This window comes from Charadrius vociferus, unplaced genomic scaffold, assembly GCF_000708025.1.
Source record: "Charadrius vociferus isolate BGI_N301 unplaced genomic scaffold, ASM70802v2 scaffold291, whole genome shotgun sequence".
Classification (NCBI taxonomy): Eukaryota; Metazoa; Chordata; class Aves; order Charadriiformes; family Charadriidae; genus Charadrius; species Charadrius vociferus.
In genome coordinates, this window is record NW_009646958.1 from 503,285 (window position 1) to 525,703 (window position 22,419).

A 22,419-nucleotide genomic window follows, 5' to 3' on the forward strand; every position below is an offset into this window, starting at 1 on the left:
GCTGTGTGGCATGGATTAGACACCCTTGAGATCTCTATCTTTCCCTTCTCAAAAACGAAGGTTAAGAGAGGGGATGACAATCATGTCATTATTTCCTTAAAGTCGTATCTAGGCTGAATCTCAGGCTTACGCTTGTTCTGTTCTTCATTAAATCATTTTCCTTCTTTCTCACTCCTTTTTGAACGAAAGTCAAGATCTTTTAGATGTTGCGGAGTCTTAAACTGATCTTTGCTTGGTCCTAGAGAAATTTCATACGTTTGTTTTTCTGATTAAATGCTCCGTTGTGTTTTTTTCAATATAACTGTTTAAAGGTAAAGTGCAGAATCTTTAAAGAGAATTGGAGGAAGGCTTATAAATCAGTGACTAAAATGGAGAATGACAAGGAGAAGGTGTTTCAGAAGCAGCAAGCCTGGATACCAGTGTACATCAAAGCCTATCTGTTACATGCAAAGATTTGAAAGATCAGTATCTCTGTCCCTTACCTGGTTTAAAATTCTCTTTTTAGTTTGAGGAAGGTTAGCTAAGAAAAAGCTCTTTACCTCTTCTGACTCGACTGTTCTAATAAAAATCCCCAAGAGAGTATGTGCATGTTCTTTCCCTCCAGGAACGTGTTCGTAGCCCATGAAGTTCCCAGTGGACATTAGGTTTCGTACAGCTCCCTGGGACTTGGCTGAAGAAATTTGATGTTCACCAGGTGGTACTGGAGAACTTGAAGGCTTCTTTGGAGAGAAGGGGAAGGTTTTCTGTATTAATTGATGCTGGATCTCAAGTAATGCTCAAAAAGCAACAAAAAATGATCCAGATATAAACAGGCCTGTGCTTTGTGTAATGGGCTATGATAAACTGAAAATGTGACAATATTAATATATTAACAAAAATAATAGTAGTATATATTGACATACTTAAGCAAAGGTGCCCTGTGACAGGGATCTAAATTTCAGTGCAAATTATTTTCTCAGGCTGTCCTAAAACATAGCTAAGTTTTGTAGACTTATAAGTACATTTGATTTTCTGTCAGAGGATTACCTGTAGCTGTACTACTGAACTTCTGGTCGCTTTATATAGAGGATTACCTGTAGCGTTTAGTACTACTGAACTTCTGGTCGCTTTATATTTCTTCCACTAGTTCTTCGGTTTTGTAGGACTTTTATGTAATTAAGAATTAAAAAAAAGTCTGAAAGAACAGATACACTGAAACCTGTCAGTTAAAATGTTATTTGTAGGTTCTCACAGATTAACAATTATGTTTTCTGCCGTGAGCTGCAGATTGAAATCAGTCAGAGTTCACCGCTAACTAGTTTCTAGGTAAAAGTTGTTGATTACAAAAAGGGAGAAACAGATTTTTTTTTTCTTTTTTCTTTTCTTTTTTTTTTTTTTTTAATCCTAATCTAGTTGCTGTGTGGGTGTCAGTGATTGGGTTATAAGTAAAATTCAATGCTCTAGTGCTTTGATCGTGGGACCTACTGCTTTTGCCCCACCCTTACCACTTCCTTTAAATGCAGCACCATGCATTCCACATTGCGGTTATAACAGTACTGTTAACCAGTGATATTAGTGGAAGAACCTTCACCACTAACCAGTGTGTAACCTTCAACCTCTTCTAAATTTTTATTGCTTGCTTATAGTGGTTTTGACCTTTTTAACCTTGAAAGAATATAAAAGTCCTAAAAATGCACAAAGAAAATGTACTTTCCAACTTCAGTGTGCTTTCTTCTTGCAATGATTATTTCATAAAACTGATTATTTTTATCACTCTAGCTTTTTTAGCCTGTGTAAATGTTATAATTTATATTAAATATATTGTATATTAGTGACTAATAGAGGCCATGGGTATTGTATTAATAGTGAACTTCCTCAATGCTAACGTATGTCTAAAAATTCGGTTTTTCTTTGGGATGCCAATACATGAATAGCAGAAAAATATCATGTAACTTGGAATTCAAAGGATTACATATTGAATTCATGCAGTGTAAGAAAGAAATTAGTCGATTTACTTAGCTGCTATTTGAAATACAGGTATTGAAATAAATTATATTGGGAAATTATTATTCCCAGCTGCACACAGTGGGTTTGTCAAAGAACTTTGTCTTTGGGTTTTGGTCTGTTTATTCTTTGTAGCTCTGATGTATGATGACAACTGAATTTATAGATTGGCATTTCAGAGGTTAGTGGTTAACACATTTGTGTTTGTGTTGATTCCATTCTCACAGGCTTTAAGATGTATTAAAGATATATTAAGATCTTTAGGATCTTAATATTTTATTGAACGAATCTGAAAACTTTTAGCTGTGACGCATGTTGTAATCCATCATCTACGGAAATAATAGTTCCCTAGTTTTGGGTGAGGATGCTTTGCCCTTTCCTCACAAGTGTGGTTGCTGGAAAAGACTGTTGTCAGTCCCAAAGAAGCTAGAAATGCAAGAAAAACTAACGGGCAGCTCACAGAGCAGCTTTCCATTCTGTTCCTATGGTGCATGGACCTTGGAAGGTAAATTTAAGATAAATTTGTCCACTGAGTGCTCATGATTAAGAAAGTATACTGAAATAAAATATTGTAAAGGCTGTTTGACTTCAGAGCCTTAGTGAGTGGGTAGCCAGATGGGGTATGCACACATATTCCAGGCTTGCCTGGACCAGGATTGTCTCACTTGAAGCTTTTCAGCTAGATTCACTCTGTGGGACGTTTTTTGCACCCCTTGAACTGTTTTAGATGCCTCTTACTACTCCTGTGCATAATCAGATGCCTGATGCTGCCTGCCACCTCTCTGCTCGCATGAATCAGGAGGGCAATGCAAGCAGCTCACGGCAAGGCGATGTTTGTACAGCCCTGTTCTGCTGCTGTCTTCCTTTGTATTTGATGCTTCCTCCTCCTTTATGTCAACGATAAATATAGTTCTTTTTCGTGTGTGTCACTTCTCTAAATTTAAGGCATTTTATGGTTTGACTGTTTTTTACCATTTTAGACTTATTTTTCAGCTATAAAGCAGCACAAAAGCACTGTCAGTTCACATTGACCTCATATTGACAGTTGTCAGTGAGGAAAAAAGAGCATAGGTCTTTGCTACTTTTTGAGTTGGACATATAAATGTTTCTTTTTAATAGTGTTTGTTTGCCTGTGCTGTGTCTTCAGTGTCTCAGATGAAAATTAAGACTTCACAGTTTGCTCAGTATCTTGCTTAAAACCAGGCAAACTGAAGTCTGAATGCTTTGTTGTGTGCATTTACTGATTTCATTTATTTAAAGAAAATGATGTCTTCTGACTACTTAGTGTTTAAACGCATCATGTTTTTGTGGCCATTCTTTTTGACTTGCACCATGGACAATGTCCCCAGGCTATGAATTTGCACAGAAATGTGTTCTATGTATGTAGTGAGATAATTCTAAGAAGAAAGAAGCCATGTCAGGTATAATAGATGTAATAGGAGTTATGAACAAAAGAAAGAATTTTATTAACCAATCAGGAAAAAAATGTAAAGTAATTCCCTTATATTTATTTGCATGGGCATGTTCAAGTTGTGGGGATCAATGATTTTGGTCTAGAGGAGGGTATAGAGTTCTGTTCTTTTATTCATTGCGTGATCACAGGAGTACAGGAGTGTGATGTTTATTTCGGAGTGGTACCACACACCTGTTTCCGTAGAGCTTCTTGGGTACCCAGGGTTATTCACAAGTAGCACAGTGCCTGTTTACCTTTATTTTTTTTTTCCTAATCTGCAGCTGAGAGTGAAAAATTTAGCCTCAAAGTTTGTGACTGACAGGAAAACTTTTTTTTTAACACACCTGTTTCCGTAGAGCTTCTTGGGTACCCAGGGTTATTCACAAGTAGCACAGTGCCTGTTTACCTTTATTTTTTTTTCCTAATCTGCAGCTGAGAGTGAAAAATTTAGCCTCAAAGTTTGTGACTGACAGGAAAACTTTTTTTTTATTTTTCGTGCCTTCTAGAAGACCTGACAGTTGCATTAGAACACAGGCATCCCGTGTTGAGAAGGATAAATGACTCATGGGTGGAGCACCTGCCCAGCCACAAACTAAAAATTCCATTCACGCTCTGATTCTGTTGTTTATGCTGATCTCTCACCGTAAAGATATTTCAGTACCGATTGTTGAAACAGGTTGTTCAGAATCTGTTTCAGAACAGATTGTTAGGCTGAGTGTGTAACGATTTCTCTAACCTCACCTTTCAAGAAATTTGTAGTTTTCAGAATATTTCTCTTGAGCTAAGGTTTTCATCATTCTGGGCTAGCTCAAGGTGTGAATTTTGCAAATGTTAAGCAAAAACTGTTTCGAGGTTTTTTTTGCATAGGAAAAAATCTTTCTGTTACTACAAATACATATTGTGATTTTGTGCAAAGAGCTTTATTGCCAAACAGTTGAGTTTGAAATACAGTGCAGAAGTAGCCCCTGTTGAGGACAAACACCTTTGAGTATTCTGTAGAAAATCAGTTTTAATTTAACTAACCTTCAAGCATATTTTGAGAACTAGTAATTTTTCTGTAAGTTCCTAAAGTTCACAGTTTATGAAAGTTTTATTCAGTGGAAGAACTGGATAATTTAACAGGATGGTGAAAAACATGCAGAGTGAGTTAGGAATTATATAAATTTGGTAAAGAGCCAAGAGAAAGAGGTGCTGGGAGGCACCTTACATACTCCACAGTCTTCAAAGTTTTCTAGAGTAACACCTCCTCTGGCATATAAAATATGTGAAAGATAGGAGCCCTGGTATTACATGTTCAAATATAATCACAGGTCTGGACTTAACTCACCCTGTCGCTGCTTATCCTATGTATCACGACTCTGACTTCTTACAGCATATTTTTCACTTTAGAAAGTTTCCTGGAAAGGAGTACTTGTTTAGTGAAAGTTTGAAGTCGGGTCATCTCAACTCTGCCCTGTTTGCCTGTGAGCATGCCTAATCCGGTCTTCAAACACATGAAGACATGCTGCTTCGCATAATTCGGTGAGATACTCTTCTAAGCAGAAAGTTAGGGCCATTGTTGAAACATAGAACGTAGAGAAGACTATAAATGTTTCACTTCATTGTTTCGTTGTTAATATCTTGTAATTCAGTAAGACAAATTCTGTAATTGCATCCTACCAGTGCGATTATATTTGCCTTGAACTACAGATCTCAACCCTAAAGTTTGCTGTGGGGTATGAAATTAGATAAACCCTTCATATGGGTGGAGTTCACTATAAGTTAACAGCATTTGCTGTGGTAAACCATTTTGTTCATCATCTCTTTTTGCTGAAGTGAGTCCTCGGTGTGGTTTGGGTGCACCACTTGGGTAACTGCTGAAACTGCTGTGGTTTCAGAATAGGACCTGTTTTGCTTTTTTCTGAACTTTTTTCCCCTGAAACTATTAGCAGAAAAATCAAGTAAGTCAGGGTTACAACTGTTTGCCTGCACTTTCATACTGCCATACCTCAAAAACGATGAGCAGTATCATGTAAAAACGTAACATTTTCCAGTGACTATAAGATAAATGCAGTCTTCGTTACTACTAAGTGTATATTTTGCAATATTATGATTTTACCAATGTCCTTCGGTTCAGTTGGTGACTTTTTGATGTGGTTTGGGTATTTTTGCTTTACATTATAGAGATACTGGACCCGCATTCTTGACGTGCTAAACATGGGAATACAAGAATCTTTTGTGTACTTAAGTATACATTTACTGCAATGGGAGATTCACACTTGGTGTAAGCCAGCAAGGAGGTCAGAAAGATAATTCTGGTGGTGTTATTACTAATTTGTGGCTGATAAATGAGTAAATTTGAACGTCTAACTGAACCAAACAAACTTCTCCCAGGCCTCCAAGCCATGTTTGCTGAGTGTGGTGGGGTAAAACAGACCAGAAGCAACATACAAAGTGTGGTGAAAGAGGGCTCGTTGAGGACTCTGTCACGAGTGTCAGGATCAGTGTACTTAGCGTGGGCACTGCCCTTAAAATTGCTCTGCAGAAAACAAACCTGATTTTGTAATGGTTGGTCTCTTTCACCTTTTTTTCAAAATAACAAAAGTAAAGCCCTGTTCTTTTCTTTAACATACGAAAACTGAAGAAGATGGTACTTAGAATGTGAAATGAAAATTTTCAATATTATTAGCAGTAACTTTAGTATTCATGGTGACATTTCCTCTACAGCAAAGTTATTCTTTGTGATCTGCTGTGAAGGTGAAGCACAAGAAACCCCGATGCTCTTTGTGTACGTTCTGAAACCACTAGGGGCTTTGTGCAAAAACATTAAACAGGCCACCTAGAAAAAACAGGTTTGCTGAATAAATACGTTGCAAACCCTGCATTTGTATTAACAGTCACCAGTTCCACAAAGTGGTTTCGGCAACAGAAGTTTTAACCTAAGCAAAGGGCAGCTTAAAATGGGTCATTTTTGCCTCTATCAATCAAAATTGGTTTGGGGCAACATAGGGTGAGGGATGCTAGCAGGGATTTGCTTGCTGCTAACTGGCAATAGAGGAAGGAGAAAAAGATGTAGAAAGTTCTTGTTTTGCCTTGACCTTAAATTAGAAATGCAGGTACTTTAATTCTCTCTGTAATTTAAAATAATTTGCTCTTTTATCTGGAGAATTACATACAAAATGCTGAGTGTCTCATCTCTGACCGGGTTTGCGTAGTTTGCTAACACTGCATAGCTGTGGCTGAAGGTGAGATCTCCTGAAGGCTGTGGTGGTGAGCGGGATGGAAATGCCTCGCTCCATTTCAGAGAGCAAAACGAGGTCTCTGTCGATAGGAAAGGCAGTTTGAAACTGTGGCGAAGGAGGGTCCGTGCCTGTTGGGAGAGCAAATGCTGCTGGTATTTCCTGTATATTTTGTCGCTTCCTTCCATGAAGGGCAAATCATTGGTCTGATCTGCTTGTCTTTAGAAGTCCCACATGTGGTTGCCAATATGGGTGTCCGTATATCCTTGCCACATCTGTTAACCAGGACAGAGCACGTACTGAACCATGAAATATAGTATTGGAGTGAACTTTAAGAGATCTCGTTTATCCTCCAGCTTCAAGGCAGCTAAACCAGTGTGATTTCTAGAAACCGTTTCTCAAACCTCTGGGACACGATGATGGAATGCAACGAGTTCCCTAGGCAGTCTTGAGTATTCTTAAGTTATAAACATGTTACAGATTGTCTAATGTAAATCTCTCTTGGTAAAATCTAAATCCATTAGCCTTTTTCTTCATGGAAGATGTGCCTACAGGACCATGATCAGTCTCCTCTTGAATACTCTTTAAGCCTAAACAAATCCAGTTGTATCTCCTGCTGCATGTCTCTAGTTTTCTACGCCTCTTTCTGTCTGCTTGTTCCGCTGTGGACTTCCCTTGCTTCCCATTTTCCCTGAAGCACAGTGCCTGCGGGCGGGCACTGTACTGCCTCCGAAAGCCGGAGCCTGAAAGCCGGAGCCTGACGTTAGCACTGCACTAATGAGATAAGAGCCTGCGTGATTCCTCCAGCTCCCCTGTAAGTCTGTGCCTGCCTGAGTTTGCGGGCTCCGGCCCCCTGCAGCCTGTGCCATGGGTAAGGAGGTGCCGCCAGCCGGGAGAGGAGCCTGTGGCCATCCAAGGGCTGTACGTGGGGCGAGCGGGCTTTTGGCTGGCCCCTGGGGTAGGAGAGGCTGAGCTGTGGTCTAACGGCAGGTGAAGGCAGGCTGCTGCGTGGGTTATTTATCTAGTGCAAGTTTGCTGACCTTTATTTCTCATTGACAAGTGAGGATTTTTCACAGCTTTGAGCAACTATCATAAAGTTCCCAAGCAACTACCAAAGCACCTTCTTAAAAGCTGTCAGGTTATGTCTTAGACGTGCCAAGTACATACTCTGAAATTTGGGTGTTCCACTCCATTTCTCTGTGCTTTCCTAGTATGTGTATCCTGATGTGAATAAGATTCCTATTATTAACTTGCAGTTCAAAGAATTGGACATTTCAAAAAAGTTAGCTTTATTAATGCAAATAATGTATGTAATTCAGGTTATTATGCAGGTTGTAAGTATTTATTTCTTTTTAAAAAAAGTTTCTATATTTTCCTTTATCGTTCGTCAAGTACACATTGGTTTGTTCATCCAAGGAGAGGTTTTGTTTTATGGTTTGGGTTTGGGGTTTTTTTTAGGGGGTAAGGGGGTTAAGGTAAAAAAATTACACTTATCCATTTAGTTATTTGACCTAACAAAATAGTACTCTGTGAAAGGGGAATTAAAAATGAACCATTGAGGCTCTAATTGCAACAAGTAAAATATACAGCTGTTTTTTATGAACATACACAATAGTGCCTGTGATTTCATTTGTTACTGGGGTGGAATATAAGAACAAGCAGACACCTACAAAAGGTGGGTTGCACAGCAAGCACCCCACAACAAGGTGATTTCTTCATCAGTCTCTCTTCTCTTGTACGTGTGATGGTAGAAGGATATATGAGTCCCAGGAAAAAAAGCAGAACGCATGCATTCTCTAAAGTCCCGGATAAGTTACTACTTAATTATATTTAACATGGTTCTCTTTTAGTGATAGGTATTTTTGATTATTTTGTCTTTTATATGATCCCAAACTTAAACTTGAAATATCTCTAATCCTGGAAAATGAACTAAAGTCATATGTGTCAAATTCTTCTGACCAGATGTCTTTATATTGGGTTTTATCGTGTAAAATCGTGGTGGTATTAATATTGCAGTATGTATAAGTAAGATAATAAATCCATTTAAATAAAACAACTGTTTGAGATGATTTGCATTGAGAAATGAGTACAATTACATTTGGTTAAATTTTAAACACCCCAGGAGGAACGGATGATGCTAAAGTGTATCAGCAGTTTCCTATTTAAGGGGTTTGCATTGTCCATGGTAAGTAACTGCTCTTTTTCTCCTTTTGTTTTTTTTTTGTTTTGTTTTGTTTTTTTTCCTAAACTTTCCAGGTAAAAGTACTCCTGTAAGCCACCTTGGGTCTTCAGATTTTCCCAAGCCCCATGATCCATTCCAGCCATTTGGGGCTGACAGCAGTGACCCGTTTCAAAGTAAAAAGGGGTTTGGGGACCCATTTAGTGGAAAAGATCCATTTGCTCCCTCCTCTTCAAGTAAAACTTCTAAAGACTCTTCCTTGGGGTTTGCAGACTTCAGCTCTGTAAGTTAAGTTCATTGTCTCTGAGCAAACCACTTTCTGCTCTGCTTGCAGCAATCTATTGGGGTTTTGGTTTAACTGCAAACCTACTGTTCACTGGCTTCTGTCTCTTAGTACCTTCATGCTGTCCTCATTGTTTTTGTATTAATATTTCTGTAATAAAAAGGCATTATTTCAATAAAAAAGAAGTTTCGTACTAAATTTTAAAGGGTTTACTTGCATTTAAATTATTTTAGTACAGTGTGCCTTTACTCACAAATTCTTTGTAGCCAAATCTGTGTATTGTTTTTGTTGCATGGAGGCTATTTTGTAAACTGATCTTTGGGAGCCAATGATGTAAAGATTCAAAAAAACAATTGTTGAAAACATTTATATAGCAATTTCACCATATCCTGAGAAGCAAATCCTTAAGGGAAAAGATTCCATAAAGTATTTGTAATTGTTTGTGAAAAAAGTTCTGACAATCCTGTCACAATGTTTGCTGTATACGATGGAATGTGGTCATAAAGATACGTATATGAGGCAGAGATTGACAATTTAGCTGTTGAATTTTGTCCTGGTTACTGATACTGTAGAAAAGCCCTTGTTAGACAAAGAACACAAAATTGTTTTGTAGAACTGATAAAGAAACGTCCGTACTGCACTCCAAAAGACAGTTTCAGAAGGTCTGAAAGCAAAGCCAAGTACCCATTCATTAAAAAATAGCAGGGTTTCTAACCGCCTGGCTTTGGTTTTAGTGCTGGCAGGTTCGTTACTGAATTGGAAGTCACTGTAAATGTAGTAGTAGTAGTGTGGTTCTTGCTGCTTCCATGAGTAGATAGAAATCTGTTCCATCCACAGCCTCAGGCTTCTTCCTCCTTTCATGTGTTTTTGTTCTGTCACTTTGCCACGCCGTAAAATTGCCAACTTAATCTGTTCCTCAACTCTGATGGACACGGTGCCGTGTTCAACAAGTGGAGATCTTTAAGCTGAATCTTTCAGGTTGCTTATTTTTAATGGCTTTTTCCCCTAGTTATTAGTAAATGTGTATGACTTTCCTATTTGATATTGTTAGTTGAGGTCATCTGTGCATACTTCTAGCTGACCTCAGTGCTTTAATTTATCTATGATACCGAAGACGTCAAAGGTCGAGATCTGATGTATGCTTTACCACAGTTAGTACTAGCCTGTTGGATTTGCACAGTTAAATTCTGTGATTGTATACAAAAATGGTGACATTCTTAATAAAAATAAGACACAAAACTTGCTTTATCTGAAATTTCTTGAACAGCATCTAATTTCTTCCTCGAATGAAAGACAAATAATGGAATGGAGTGACTGTTACCCAGCTATTGTCATCTTACTTTACAGACTGCATTTCTTAAGTTAAAAGTGTGGCTTACACTGAGTGACTGTACCAAAAGATTAACCAACATCTCCAAAGCCCATCCCAGTGGGTGCTCTGGTGGTAAATTTGCTGTGCCATCAGGTTGTCAGGAGATGAGATTAACTTTAGAAGATAAGGAAACTTGAGCAGTGGCCACTTATAATTACTGTTAGGTGGCACTTCATCCAATTAAATTACTTTTTAATTAGTTTTGTGAATTGCTTTCTACTGCTGTAAGAAGAAAAAAAAAAAAGGCATTAACTGAATTTGACTGAAAAGAGACTTGATCCCTAATGTTTTCAATATTTATATTTTGCATGCCTGTGCCACAATATATTGCTACACTTGATAATTCCTAATCCTTCTTTAAGAAGTCTTAAGGGTACCAGTGACCTTGTAATCGGCAAGACTATTGTGCTTGTCTTTGCCTAATGTTTGGGAAACTCTACTCACAATGGAAATTAAAAGCAGTTTAACTGGCAGAAGTTTTTTTGACGCACAGTTTGAGTCTATGGAATCTCAGAACAGAATCATACAATCATGTAGGTTTGAATAATTGAATAACCTGATTTTTAATTAGAATTCTTTACTGTTGCCAAGAAGTAACATGCAGACCTTCACTAGGTTTTAGGAGCACTCTAGGAAGTTTGGCTTTTTTTTGAGACACTGGCAAATTCACGCACCCAGAGTTTAAGTATATTCTCATTGCATTCTTAACTTTTCCACTGGCATTAAATATGACTCTCTGGAACAAAACAAAGCCTTTTGGTAGCTCAGATTTCAGGTATTTCTAGGTTCCAGCTTCAGTTTACGCAACAACAAGAAAAGCAATCTTTCTGCCAACAGAAAGCATTTAAATTTCCAAGAAATGGAGCACTTAGTACTAAACTAAAATTTTTCTCTTACTATAAGCTGGTAATTTAGTAAACACAAGTCAGCGTAGGTTTTTGTGTATTTGATTAGTTTGGCTGCAGTCTGCTGTTTTCCTCATTTATGCCTTGGGTCTAACTGTACTTCTGGGGGAAGAAAGGTTTTTTTAATGAAATGACAGATATGTGATACGTATTTGCAGACTTCTTGAAACCTGGATATATGCAAAGAAATTGTTACTGTATTAAATGACTTTTAATTCAGTTATGTTACCTTTCTATAGGCAGTCTGTGCAAGAACCAGTGGCACTAATGAACTGTTATTCCTCTATCTGATGGTCAGAGTTATGCTCCTGAAAATTTTACTTTATGCTAACCATTTGTAATAAGGAACATCCAGATTTGTTTCCAATGAATCACTTGCCTGTTTTCTTTTTTTTATTTTAACTCAGCACTTCTAACCACAAAAATATAACTTGTGTACCATAAACAAGTCATAATTGGGACTCTCATAAGCTTTGGAAGACTTATCCTAAGATGTAAGCTATATAAGTAGAACTGTTTTCTCAACATTAAAAAAAAAAACAAAACAAAACACAACAAAACAAAACACCCCACAGAGTTTGACCAAAGCTTATTGTATTTCTGAAAATAGTAACTGTTATTCTTCATCACAGCTATATGATCTTTTTGAATTCTTGGAATTGGTGGAGAAGTTCTACTTCCATCTGAGTCCATTGTCACTGTATCTTGAAAAAAAAATCATCTGTTTAAAATCTTAGCGAGCTTTTAAATTTTACCTGTCAGCTGACGTTATTTAAATGAGTAATGATAGTAAGTTTTCTTCATTGTAAAAGTAAAACATCATAAAATACGTGGCACTTTTATTGTATTTCAATACCCTTGAATGCAAAAGTCTTCATCTAAATTCTGATAGCAATGAAAGCGGAGGTATTGTTTGAAGAAAGGTAATTTCAAAATAGTCCTCACTTTTTTGCATCAAATCATCGGAAAAATCATATTGAGAGAAATAAAATGAGGAATTGTGAGCATCCGAAAGCACACAGATAAAGCATAATTTAACTAAATTACGAGTAAATGAGAATTGGAGTGGGGTTGAAAGGAATTCAAATAGATGCATTTATTTCAAAAATATGAATTATAGATACAGTGCAGGGTGGAAAAGGCAGGGGTGGGGGCTGTCCCATAGTACATAGGCAGCCTGGCATAGGTCTGGCACTTAAGGTTGCCTTTAATGCTCAGTTCAGTATTTTGAGCTTCTGTGGGAAGGTGGAGCTGTATCAGCTTTGCCTGTGTTCACAGTCGCTGCGTTGGGGACCACAGGGCAATTTTTGCAGTATGTGTTCAGCTGGAATTGAAACTATAAATTCCATGTAGTTTTTGCATTTAAAAAAAAAAATAAAAAAATAAAAAAAAAACCCAAACAAATAATATGTTTTCCTGACCGTTCAAAAAAAGACAGTGCAAAGCAAATTTTAGAAGTGGGATATAATGCAACCATTTGTATGCAGCTGTGTGAACGCTTCTGTTAACATCACCCTCTGCAGCAAATGCTGAAATTAAACAGTAACAGATTATATTTTAGTTTTAAATTGTTATGATTTCAAGAAAATATTTTAATACTTTGTGCAGAAAGCTCAAACAAGGAAACTTTTGCATACTTCTGTGGTAGATATTGGAATATAGTTTTGGAATAGTTTTGCTGCAGTGTACTTAAATGTGTTTTGGGAAGCTCAAACAGGCTTAGAAGCTGAATGTTATAATGTGTTATATTTCCTTAGTGTTTTCTGCTGAAGTAAATTGGATTCTCTGACATTATTTCTTACTGGAAAAACTCTGCATGTATTTTATAAACAGTAACAGAAGCGCTTTTTGTGACTTTGGATTTGGTGACGAAACTTCCCACAAATCAGCAGTCTCCAGAGTCATTATTAAAACCCCTCACCCTCCGCAGAAAATACTACAATAAAACTCTCTGCAATGGAGTTGCACAAGAGTAAATAACTCTTGTTTTTACCAGCTATTTACTATTCTTAAAAATGGATGTAGGTTGCTATGCTCCCAAACCGCTAACTTGCTGTTTTTGTGTTTGTGGAGTTTTTGTTTGGCTCCAGTCCCCTGGCCATTTTCATACACAACTGAGCCATGGATGCAGGGACGTGCAGCCCAGATGGGTTAGTTTCCTGGTGGGAGGAGGAAGAAATTAAGGAAATAAATTAAAGGATGAAGTGAGGAAGTCAGTGAGTGAATTTTTATCCTAATCCAGAAGAACTACTCTAAGACAGCTTGGTATACTTGATTCATATCTTTAATCCCTTTGTTTCATTGTATTTTTCACATAATTTCTTCTAGCTTTTTGGTAAATATATTAATCTCTTTTCCATTTTCATTTTTTAGTTTGGAAATGAAGAACAGCAGCTGGCGTGGGCAAAGCGTGAGAGCGAAAAAGCAGAGCAAGAAAGACTAGCTCGATTGCGGAGACAAGAACAAGAAGACCTTGAGTTGGCTATTGCACTCAGTAAGGCTGATATGCCAAACTCTTAAATAGAGGTTCTTTGGCTCCACCCTGTCCAAGTGAAACCTTTAAACACGGCTTTTATAAAAATACTAAATTCTTGGTTTATGTTGTGAAAATTTTAGTCACCTTCAACTCTAAACAAGACCAGCTGGTTACGTCAAACCCGGCTCTCTGTGGCTTTTCAAGTGCATAATATGCAGGAAACACTGTATAAGCTGTATTATATGTCCTAGGTAAAATTTACTGCTTGTAAGAAATTTAACATATGATCCGAAGATACTGAAAGCAAAGTTTCTTTATCTGGAAGACAATGTTGCATATAGTAAACTGCAACTTGTGAATCTGGCTTTTTATTACCTGAACTCCATTGATTTTTTTGAGGCTGCAGTATGAATTTCAAAGAAAACGTCATAAAAAGATAGTATTTATAGAATTAGCTTTCACTTGTTACATTTATTTAATAATTCACGGTAGGCTAATCAGTATGTCCTCTGCGTCATCTATGTCAAAGTCTTCAGCATAAATTCATTATTAGATGGTCCCTTTTTGTCCAGGAGATGCGGCTTTTGCAAAAGAGTCTGGCAATTTATATATGATGAATACAAACATGGTGAACTGTATAAAATACTACGAATTGGAAGCCTCTATGAATAAGTAGTTCTTCTAATTTAAACATTTGTTTGCATTGAATTTTAATAGTTGTATGTGATGTTGTAAAAGAGGCAGTTCATTCAGTTGTAGTAAATTGGACAATTAATTTGGCAATTAAATCATTAGGTAAAATCTTGCTTTATCTCATAAGCAAATATGATTGGCAGGATTGTGATACAAGTTTGAGTGCTGCTTTCATGTAAAATCAAGCAATGGAAAACTTACTAAGCTTAAGCAGCGTTCATCCCTGCAACTCCTTTTACCCTCTTTTGCTCCGACCACCGGAACGTAGACCCTGGTATTTGTGTTCCCCAGTTGACGGCGTGAGACGGCCTTTACCTCTACTTCTTTAATTCCCCCTATCTTATATTAACGGGGTTACAGATCAAACGTAATTTAGCTGAAATAAGGCCAAGTTGAAAGAGATTTTATTTGCCAAATACATGTTCATGCATAAGTTATAGAAGTACTGGTAGACTGAATTGGCTTTAAAATGCGGCTTGCGGCTTGCAGTAGTCCAAATAGGAACAGATTTTGTATACACCTCTAGAACTCGGTACTTCCACCTGGTCAGGGTAACACAGAATGTGTTTTACATGTCATATATAAAATAAGTCCTTATGATAAGTCTGTGAATTATTTACTTACTAAAAAATGCCTTCTCTGATTACAGGAATTCTAAAACTTCAGTTGTCTTGGCCTTGGACTTTTATGTCTAAATAGAATAGGCATCTAGCACAGAATTTTTTACACGTCCTTATGTATATCCGCTTTCCTATCCTTGGTTCTCTAGGAATATGAAGCTTAACAATCTGTGTTTTTACTGATGCAGCCCTTATAACATTTTCTCTATTTTTTTGAAAATGTGGTATTCCTTCATCATCTTTAATCCGTTTATATTTTTTACGTCCTTGCTTCCTTACTTTTATTTTTCAGAATACAAAGACAGTGCCTGTTCACTGAATGAAAACAATCTTTCCTCGTTCTGTTGTAATTGCCTTATTCTGGATGCTTTCCTTACACAGAGATACGAATCGGATTGGATCCTTTTAAGCTTCTTAGTAGTTTTCAGCTCTGAAAGGCAGCTACGGTGTGGCGTTTCTTGTCTCAGGCTTTTGTGAGTGGGTGTATGGGCGAGTGCCTGCGCATGTATGTACATACGGGCGCACACACGCATCCCTCCATTGACGTGTGCAGCAACACATGACAAAAGCGAAACCCCACATCTCAAAACGCAGGTTTAGGAGTCACAATTCCCTGTTTGCTGTGGGTCTCCTGTGCTAGCAGTACTGCAAATAATGTGAATTGTTAATTCCCCGCAGAAGGGGAGAAGATGCATTCTAGTATCAAATACAACCATGTAATGATCTTTAATAGTGTCTTTTAACGATCCCTTCGGAATGCAGGAGAAGATATTTCTTAATTTTATAGAACCTGATTTGAAATCACTTCCCATTGTAGTAATTTTTCTCTAAAATATGGTAGATTAAATGATCAAACGTACTAAAATGCCAACAAATCCTCTTTTCCATTGGTGTACAGGACTTAATCTCTGAGAGCAAACTTGGGTCTGTCTGTCGCTAAAACGAGAGAAAACTTTTGCTATGAAAGAGCAATTTTCAGAATTGAACGGCTGCAGGATTCTTGCTGAAGTTAAATTGTATCCATGAGTAAGCTGCTCCTCTTCATTTTCATTTGGGCCTGAGTCTTTGTGGTGTCTTTTCTGCTACAATAAACCCCCCTTCATACGTAGTGCCACTTTAGAAAGGAAAACCACTTTGGGGCTGCTGCTTGGATGACGTCGCTCCAGTGGGACGGGGCGGATGAGCTGAACGGCTTGATTCATTTTCTGAGTTATGTACCGTAACAAGACTTTCTGCTGCTTTGTCAGTGCTCTAAAATACTGTAATTTATAATGCTTCTAAGGCAACAGCAGTAAGCCAGAAATGTGAATTAATCTAGCATTCCATGTAGTGTTAGAACTAATTGCTCGTTTTCCTATTTCCTTATTGACTCATTCTTCATACTTGCTTGGGCAGTACTGGAAGATCAAGCAAATGAACCAGGACAGAACCTGTTCTCTATGCACAGAATATTAGATTTAGTAACCTGAGGTTCACTGAAACACTCTTGAGTCAAAATTTTAGACGCTGCAGTAGAAGAAAACTGAGCTGTGATTTCTCCCCATTGTGTTTCATACAATTTTCCGTACAAAAAGGAAGATACCCACGTTCTTCCCTTACGCTCAATAACTCTGTGTTTTGTATAATACCTGCACTTGTTCTTCTAAAACAAAACATTTTTTTCGCAAGACATTGATCATCTTCTTCCTCCAGAACAGTGAAATTTAAAGCACAAATAGGCCTATCGCTATTTGGGCAGAGAAAATATGTACAATGCAAGATATATAAAATGTGAGTATACACAGTGCATATACAGTGTACATTAGGAGATCCATATTATTTGTGTCTGTGTGTATATATATATATAGTGTATTGTATAATGTAATAATAGTGTGTGTATATACTATACATGTCCACATACTATGTCTAGTATGTAGTTACTTGTGCTGTACATAAAATGTGTATATACAATGAATATGTAGAATATGCATATATATTCTATATATTAAAGCTTGTGTGTATGTATGTATTCTCTAAACAGAGATGGATACAGAAATGGAATTTTCACAGAAATGCAGATTAGATCACGGCTCTTAGAATTTCAAAGTTCTGGTGAAAGAAAAAAGAAGGAGAAATGACTACTTCTAATAAATTTGTTTCACGATTACTTTCATTGGCATGAAAACCCGCGTGCACTAGCTGTGCCAAGTGTGAGAGAGAAACCTGGCAGAAAGTAGGCATCATCCGCACTGGATGCGATTTCACATTCTTTTCAGTTTTTAAAGTCTCTTTTGGAAATGTGGGCTCAATTTCTCGTCTCCTTGCACGTGATGGTCATGTCATCTTTTCTTTTTCTCTAGGCTGAGGCAATGATTTTTCTCCTACATTTGCTTGTAGTTTCACTTCTCTCTCTCTTTCTTTTTTTCCCTTTTATAAAAGGTATTTTTAAGGAGCTATTCCCATACACACACACGGCCCAAACAGTCGCACGCTAAGGTGGAAAACATGTTTTTCTTGCTTCATTCCAGTTATATAGGTTGCACATAATTGTCATCTGGATTTCAGCTCTGTTTTTCCTCCGTTTCCACCTAAGCTTTTACTTCAGGAGGAATGACTATCCATTGCATTCTTGGCTTTGAGGAAAGAATGGAGGTGATTCTGCTTTCTACTCGGGTAAATTATTAGACTCTGTGGTACGTTGAGCAATCGCAACGAGTTTAGTAGGCTTTTATAGTGGCACATGTGTGTTTTATACAGAGTATCGTCACTGCTGGAATGACTCATGGAAAACCTTGAATTGCACACAGCACCGAGGCACAACAGTTAAAACAGGAAAGACGGACAATTACTCACGTTGAACCTACGCATGCAAACTTTGCATGTAGGACACAGGTATTGAATTACCCACATCATCCTTTATAGACCAGTGAGTTCACAATTGCCTCGAGTGGTTTCCCTAAGTTATATTCAAATACTCCTGTCGTAAAACATACCAGTCATTCTGCAATAAAAACAGATGCTCATAAAAGTAGTACTTCTACAATAACGCTGTATGAAATATTTTTATATTGGCAAATTTTTCCTTTTGAAATCTCTGCCCTGTGAGGATCATCAGTCCTTACTGTGTTTTATTTCATGTTACGTGCTCCCAAAGCGTAGGAAATTCCAAGCTGTGTCTGACTGTGTAACCTTTTCTTTTTTTTTTCCCTTTTTTTTAGTTCCTGTCTGTGAAATCTGTTGTCAGAAATCTTGTAGAAATTATTTTTGTCATCTTATGCTCAAAGATAATGCACTTTTCTTGGATTCTTCTTATAATCCTTTTGGGGTTACTATTTCTTCTTTAGTGTTTCTCCATTGAGAAGAGTATTTATTCTGTAGAACCGAGGCCCAAGGAATTTTGGTCCAAGTAGAATTGTCGCTTTCCCTCATGTAAGAGTTTGATTTCTCCTTTCTTCTGCCTTTTATTCCTCCCTCTCAGGAACTTCATTTCTCTTTAATCCTCATTTAGAGTTGGAACTCTGTTAAAGTAAATTGATCTGTGCTAATAACAATCTAGTTCAAATATCTTCCTGCACCGGCGGAACAGCTAAGTTGTTGTCGTGTGTCAGCCGTTGCGCCTCCCTGTAGACTTCACAACAAACATCTTTTCTTAGAAAGGAATTTTGCTTGGAGTATGGTGGAATCACAGAAGATTTATTTTTAGAGTAAATATGTTAACTCTTATTCATTGACACGCCTGTTTTATCAGTTGATATACTGCTCTTTTTACTTGAAAGTTTTATAAATAAAGGCTAATTTGTTATAAAATGGAATGTTCATTTTTCCAATTTCTGCCTTCCCCTTCAAGTTTTAACTTCAAAAAGAAAACTAGTGACTATGGTTCCTTCTGCTGTTACAATTATAGAGTGCTCTTCTGGTGTCCCTTTTAATACGACGTTCTTCAGTCTGACCTAAAAAAGGTGGAAACACAAAGTGGAAACTGCAATGTTGACCTAAATTTGACTAATATCTCCAAATATGTACATTATTGTAGTTATATTTATCTTTCAAATATCATAACAAATTGAAAGGTATTTTAATTTTAACCCATCTCATGTGTTTATTGTTTAATATAATAAGAGAAATGTTATTGTTTAATATAATAAATGAAAAGTTACTTTTTGGAGCTCTGAGACTTCAGCAGTCTTTCTTTACTTTTTTTTTGGTCCGTGATTTCACAAGTTTTTTGTGTCGAACTTGGCACTCTTGCTTGGAACCACTGTCTGATTCTCTGCTTCGAGATCTTTTTCCTTTTGGCTGCTTCCCTCCGCGCACTGTTTTCCCTCTCTCCTTCCCCTTCTTCCTTGTCCTGGCCACGTTTGGTCTGTACGAACCAGTCGGAAAACCCAACGCCGCACCCTTTCCAAAACAATTTGTGTGCCGCAATGCTGAACATCCAGGCCGCGTATGCTGGGAGGGGTCAGAGACATCGCCAGAGACAAACCCTTTCTGCTTGCTGGAAAAACACACCTCACTGTCATGCTATTCCACGTTACTCGCTTTGACTCATTATTCTCCCATCTGGTTGTTTTATTTACTCTACTTCTGCACACGTTGGCGCAGTTAACACCGCATCGCCGCGGCAGGTTTCTCTCGGAATCACTCTCCAGCAGTATTTTTAGTACCCTGACATTTTGAAGGCAGGATTTGACTGTCGTGTGTCACAGACAGGCACAACTTCCTACTCTGCTTCTCCCGTCGTGTAACGCTGCTCTTCACTCACAAAAACAGGAGCCGCAGCTCCGTGTTTTGCTCCCACTCAAGTGTTTGGAGTCTGACGATGTGCTCATCCCAACGCTTCCCCAAATACCTGCCCCATCCCCACTGCCCATGCCTAATCCCAAAGGATTCCCCGTACCAGGCGTTGCGTAGTGGCTCTTCATTGGGAGGGGAAGAAGATTGTAGGCAGCCTGTTCGCCAAGACTTCCAAGGGGGGAACTCAAACACGAAGGGGCTCAGCTACGAGCCCCGCTCTTAAACCTCAAAAGTGAACGCAGCGTTTGTTGGCTGTACGTGGGCATGGCCCGAGAGCCGCTTGCCCTGTGAAACTACGCTCTCGCAGCCCTCGCTGCCGTCCCCGCCACTCGAATCGCAGTCGTATTTTTCTTTGGGAGGCGCTACCGGGAGAAAATTGCTGAATCTCCTGTCTGCTGTACGTGACTATCGGTTTAGTCACTCGGGACATCTTTTACCTCCTGTCGGGTTAGCATTTTTTTTTAACGTTATGATGGCAATTAAAACTTTTTATTGGTGCTGATATGGCATTTCTTACAAGTGCTACAGCCTTCCCTATTGATGAATTCTCATCGGCTGCAAACATAATGTATTTCTGCTGTTTAACTTCCCGTAAGTGCTGTCCTCGGTCACAGCTTTGCAGAAGGCAGCTGTGCCGAGGAACGCGCCCCGGGCTCTCTCTGCCTGTCCCGGGCACCCAGGCATCTTGTATCCCTCGTTTTGTGACATAAAATCATCACTGTATCGAAACCCACTTATGCTGTCATCCTGCACAGGCTGTAAAAAAACATGGTGGTTGGGATTTGAGGATTTTGTGTGTGTGTGTGTGTTTTGTTTTGTGTTTAAGCCTCAGGCTCAGTAGCTTCTCGCCTAATGTATTAAATGCCACAGGGGATGTCCAGCGTGATACTCCAGATGTTTCCTGATGACATAATGATAGGTCAGAACTCCAGGAATGCTCTGAGCTGTAAGAAGTGCGAGAAGCCAAAGTAAAAGTGATTTAAAGGGATACCGTAGCTAATTAGAAACCCGCAATAGGTAAGTTCTTCTGCAATTTCTGTGTTGCTGAATTTATGCCTACTACAAAGGGCAGAATACTTTTGATTTGCTAAAAGGAATTATAATTGAAGCAGGTAAATAAGCAGGTAACTAATGCTAACTGTGGTCACAGAGTAAATGAAAACTTTGTTGCTTCCTTGGGCTTGGAAAGGTGGTTTTCGTAAAGTTAATACATTGTCATCATATAAAGCAGTGCGTATGACTCATTTTTTGTGTCTACATAAAATATTATAAGATCAAATAACTGTGGCTGAAAAGTCAGACCTCAAAAGATTAAATCAAACATATTTTCTGCCTAACAAGTTGAGGATAAATCCTTGCCTCCGCGGTGCATTTCAAGTTTAAAGACTATTTTGTGGCAGAGGCTATTCCCAATCTCAGCCTAAGAGATGGGGAATTGGCTGTTTGGGATCAAACGGTACAGAGGCTTAAGGACTCCCTGGGAATCAGTCAGTTGAGGCAGTTATCTCCAGGGCCCGTGAACTGTGTATGGCAACGTGCTTTAGGTTACAGGGGTTTGGCTTGTAAATCTATTCCTTCTCGCCCAAATCCATGGGAAGCACATTTCTGAACGGCGCTGAGCCAGAGCCTGGCTGGTGGCAGAGGGGTTGTTGCAGCCCCGGACCCTTTCAGGAGCTCAAAGCACCCTGCTCTCGGCACGCAGGATGAGTCCCGGGCAGGTGGGACCTGATACAGCCCCACCTGAGAGCAGCTGCTTCAAGGACCTGCCGGAATTTTAAGGTTTGTAGATGCCATCAAGCACGTGTGGGATGTCAGTGACAGGGATGGCTTTCTCCCGGTTAAATTACACGGGGTTTGGATTGAATTTTCCTCTTTATGTTTTCCCCCCAACACTGCTAGTTACCATGGCGATGGCTACATGACTTTGTTGTAGTTGTTGTATTTAAATATAGCAAAAGAAATTGCTAGAGCTTGGGATTCTGGCTTCGAAAATTCCATTTAAGACAAGCCTAACAGCTACTCTGTGTTATAGGTGCACAAAATAGCTTTAGAAACCACAGAGCTTCTACCACAGAAAACCACAGAACCGCACAGTCCTATAATTTGAAGAATGGACAAACTTTTTTTGGCACTTCTTGTGGACGGAGGACCAAAGTTTTCGAGCGAGGCGATGTTTTTCAGGCAGCAAGCAACCCGAGACTGGCACAGGCTGCCCCCTCCCATCCCCGCCAGAGGTGAGCTGTGGTCAAAATTAAACATTAAACTCCCCCCCAGCCCTGATCACCTGCAAAACTGCAAATCTGAAACAAGCTCCCAGAAAAAGCCGGAGGGTTTCTGGTCCAGCCTTGTACTTAAGGGTTTAAAAAAAAAAAACTGGTGTGCACCGGGCCCTGCTGGCGCGGTGCTGGTGCGGTGCTGGGCGGCTTTGCGGGGCGCTGCGTCTCCCCGGGGAGCTGGAAGGGGG

At 38.7% G+C, this 22,419-nt stretch overlaps 1 protein-coding gene across 1 annotated transcript in view; it reads left to right on the plus strand.

Annotated features, from left to right (window-relative positions):
* EPS15L1 (epidermal growth factor receptor pathway substrate 15-like 1) overlaps positions 1-13,913 on the plus strand; it is a 31,505-nt gene extending 17,592 nt beyond the window's left edge. The window contains exons 18-19 of the mRNA XM_009895170.1: positions 8,911-9,116; positions 13,767-13,913. Coding sequence (XP_009893472.1) covers positions 8,911-9,116; positions 13,767-13,913 — 353 coding nt within the window. The remainder of the gene's footprint in view (positions 1-8,910; positions 9,117-13,766) is intronic.
* Positions 13,914-22,419: the final 8,506 nt, after the last annotated feature.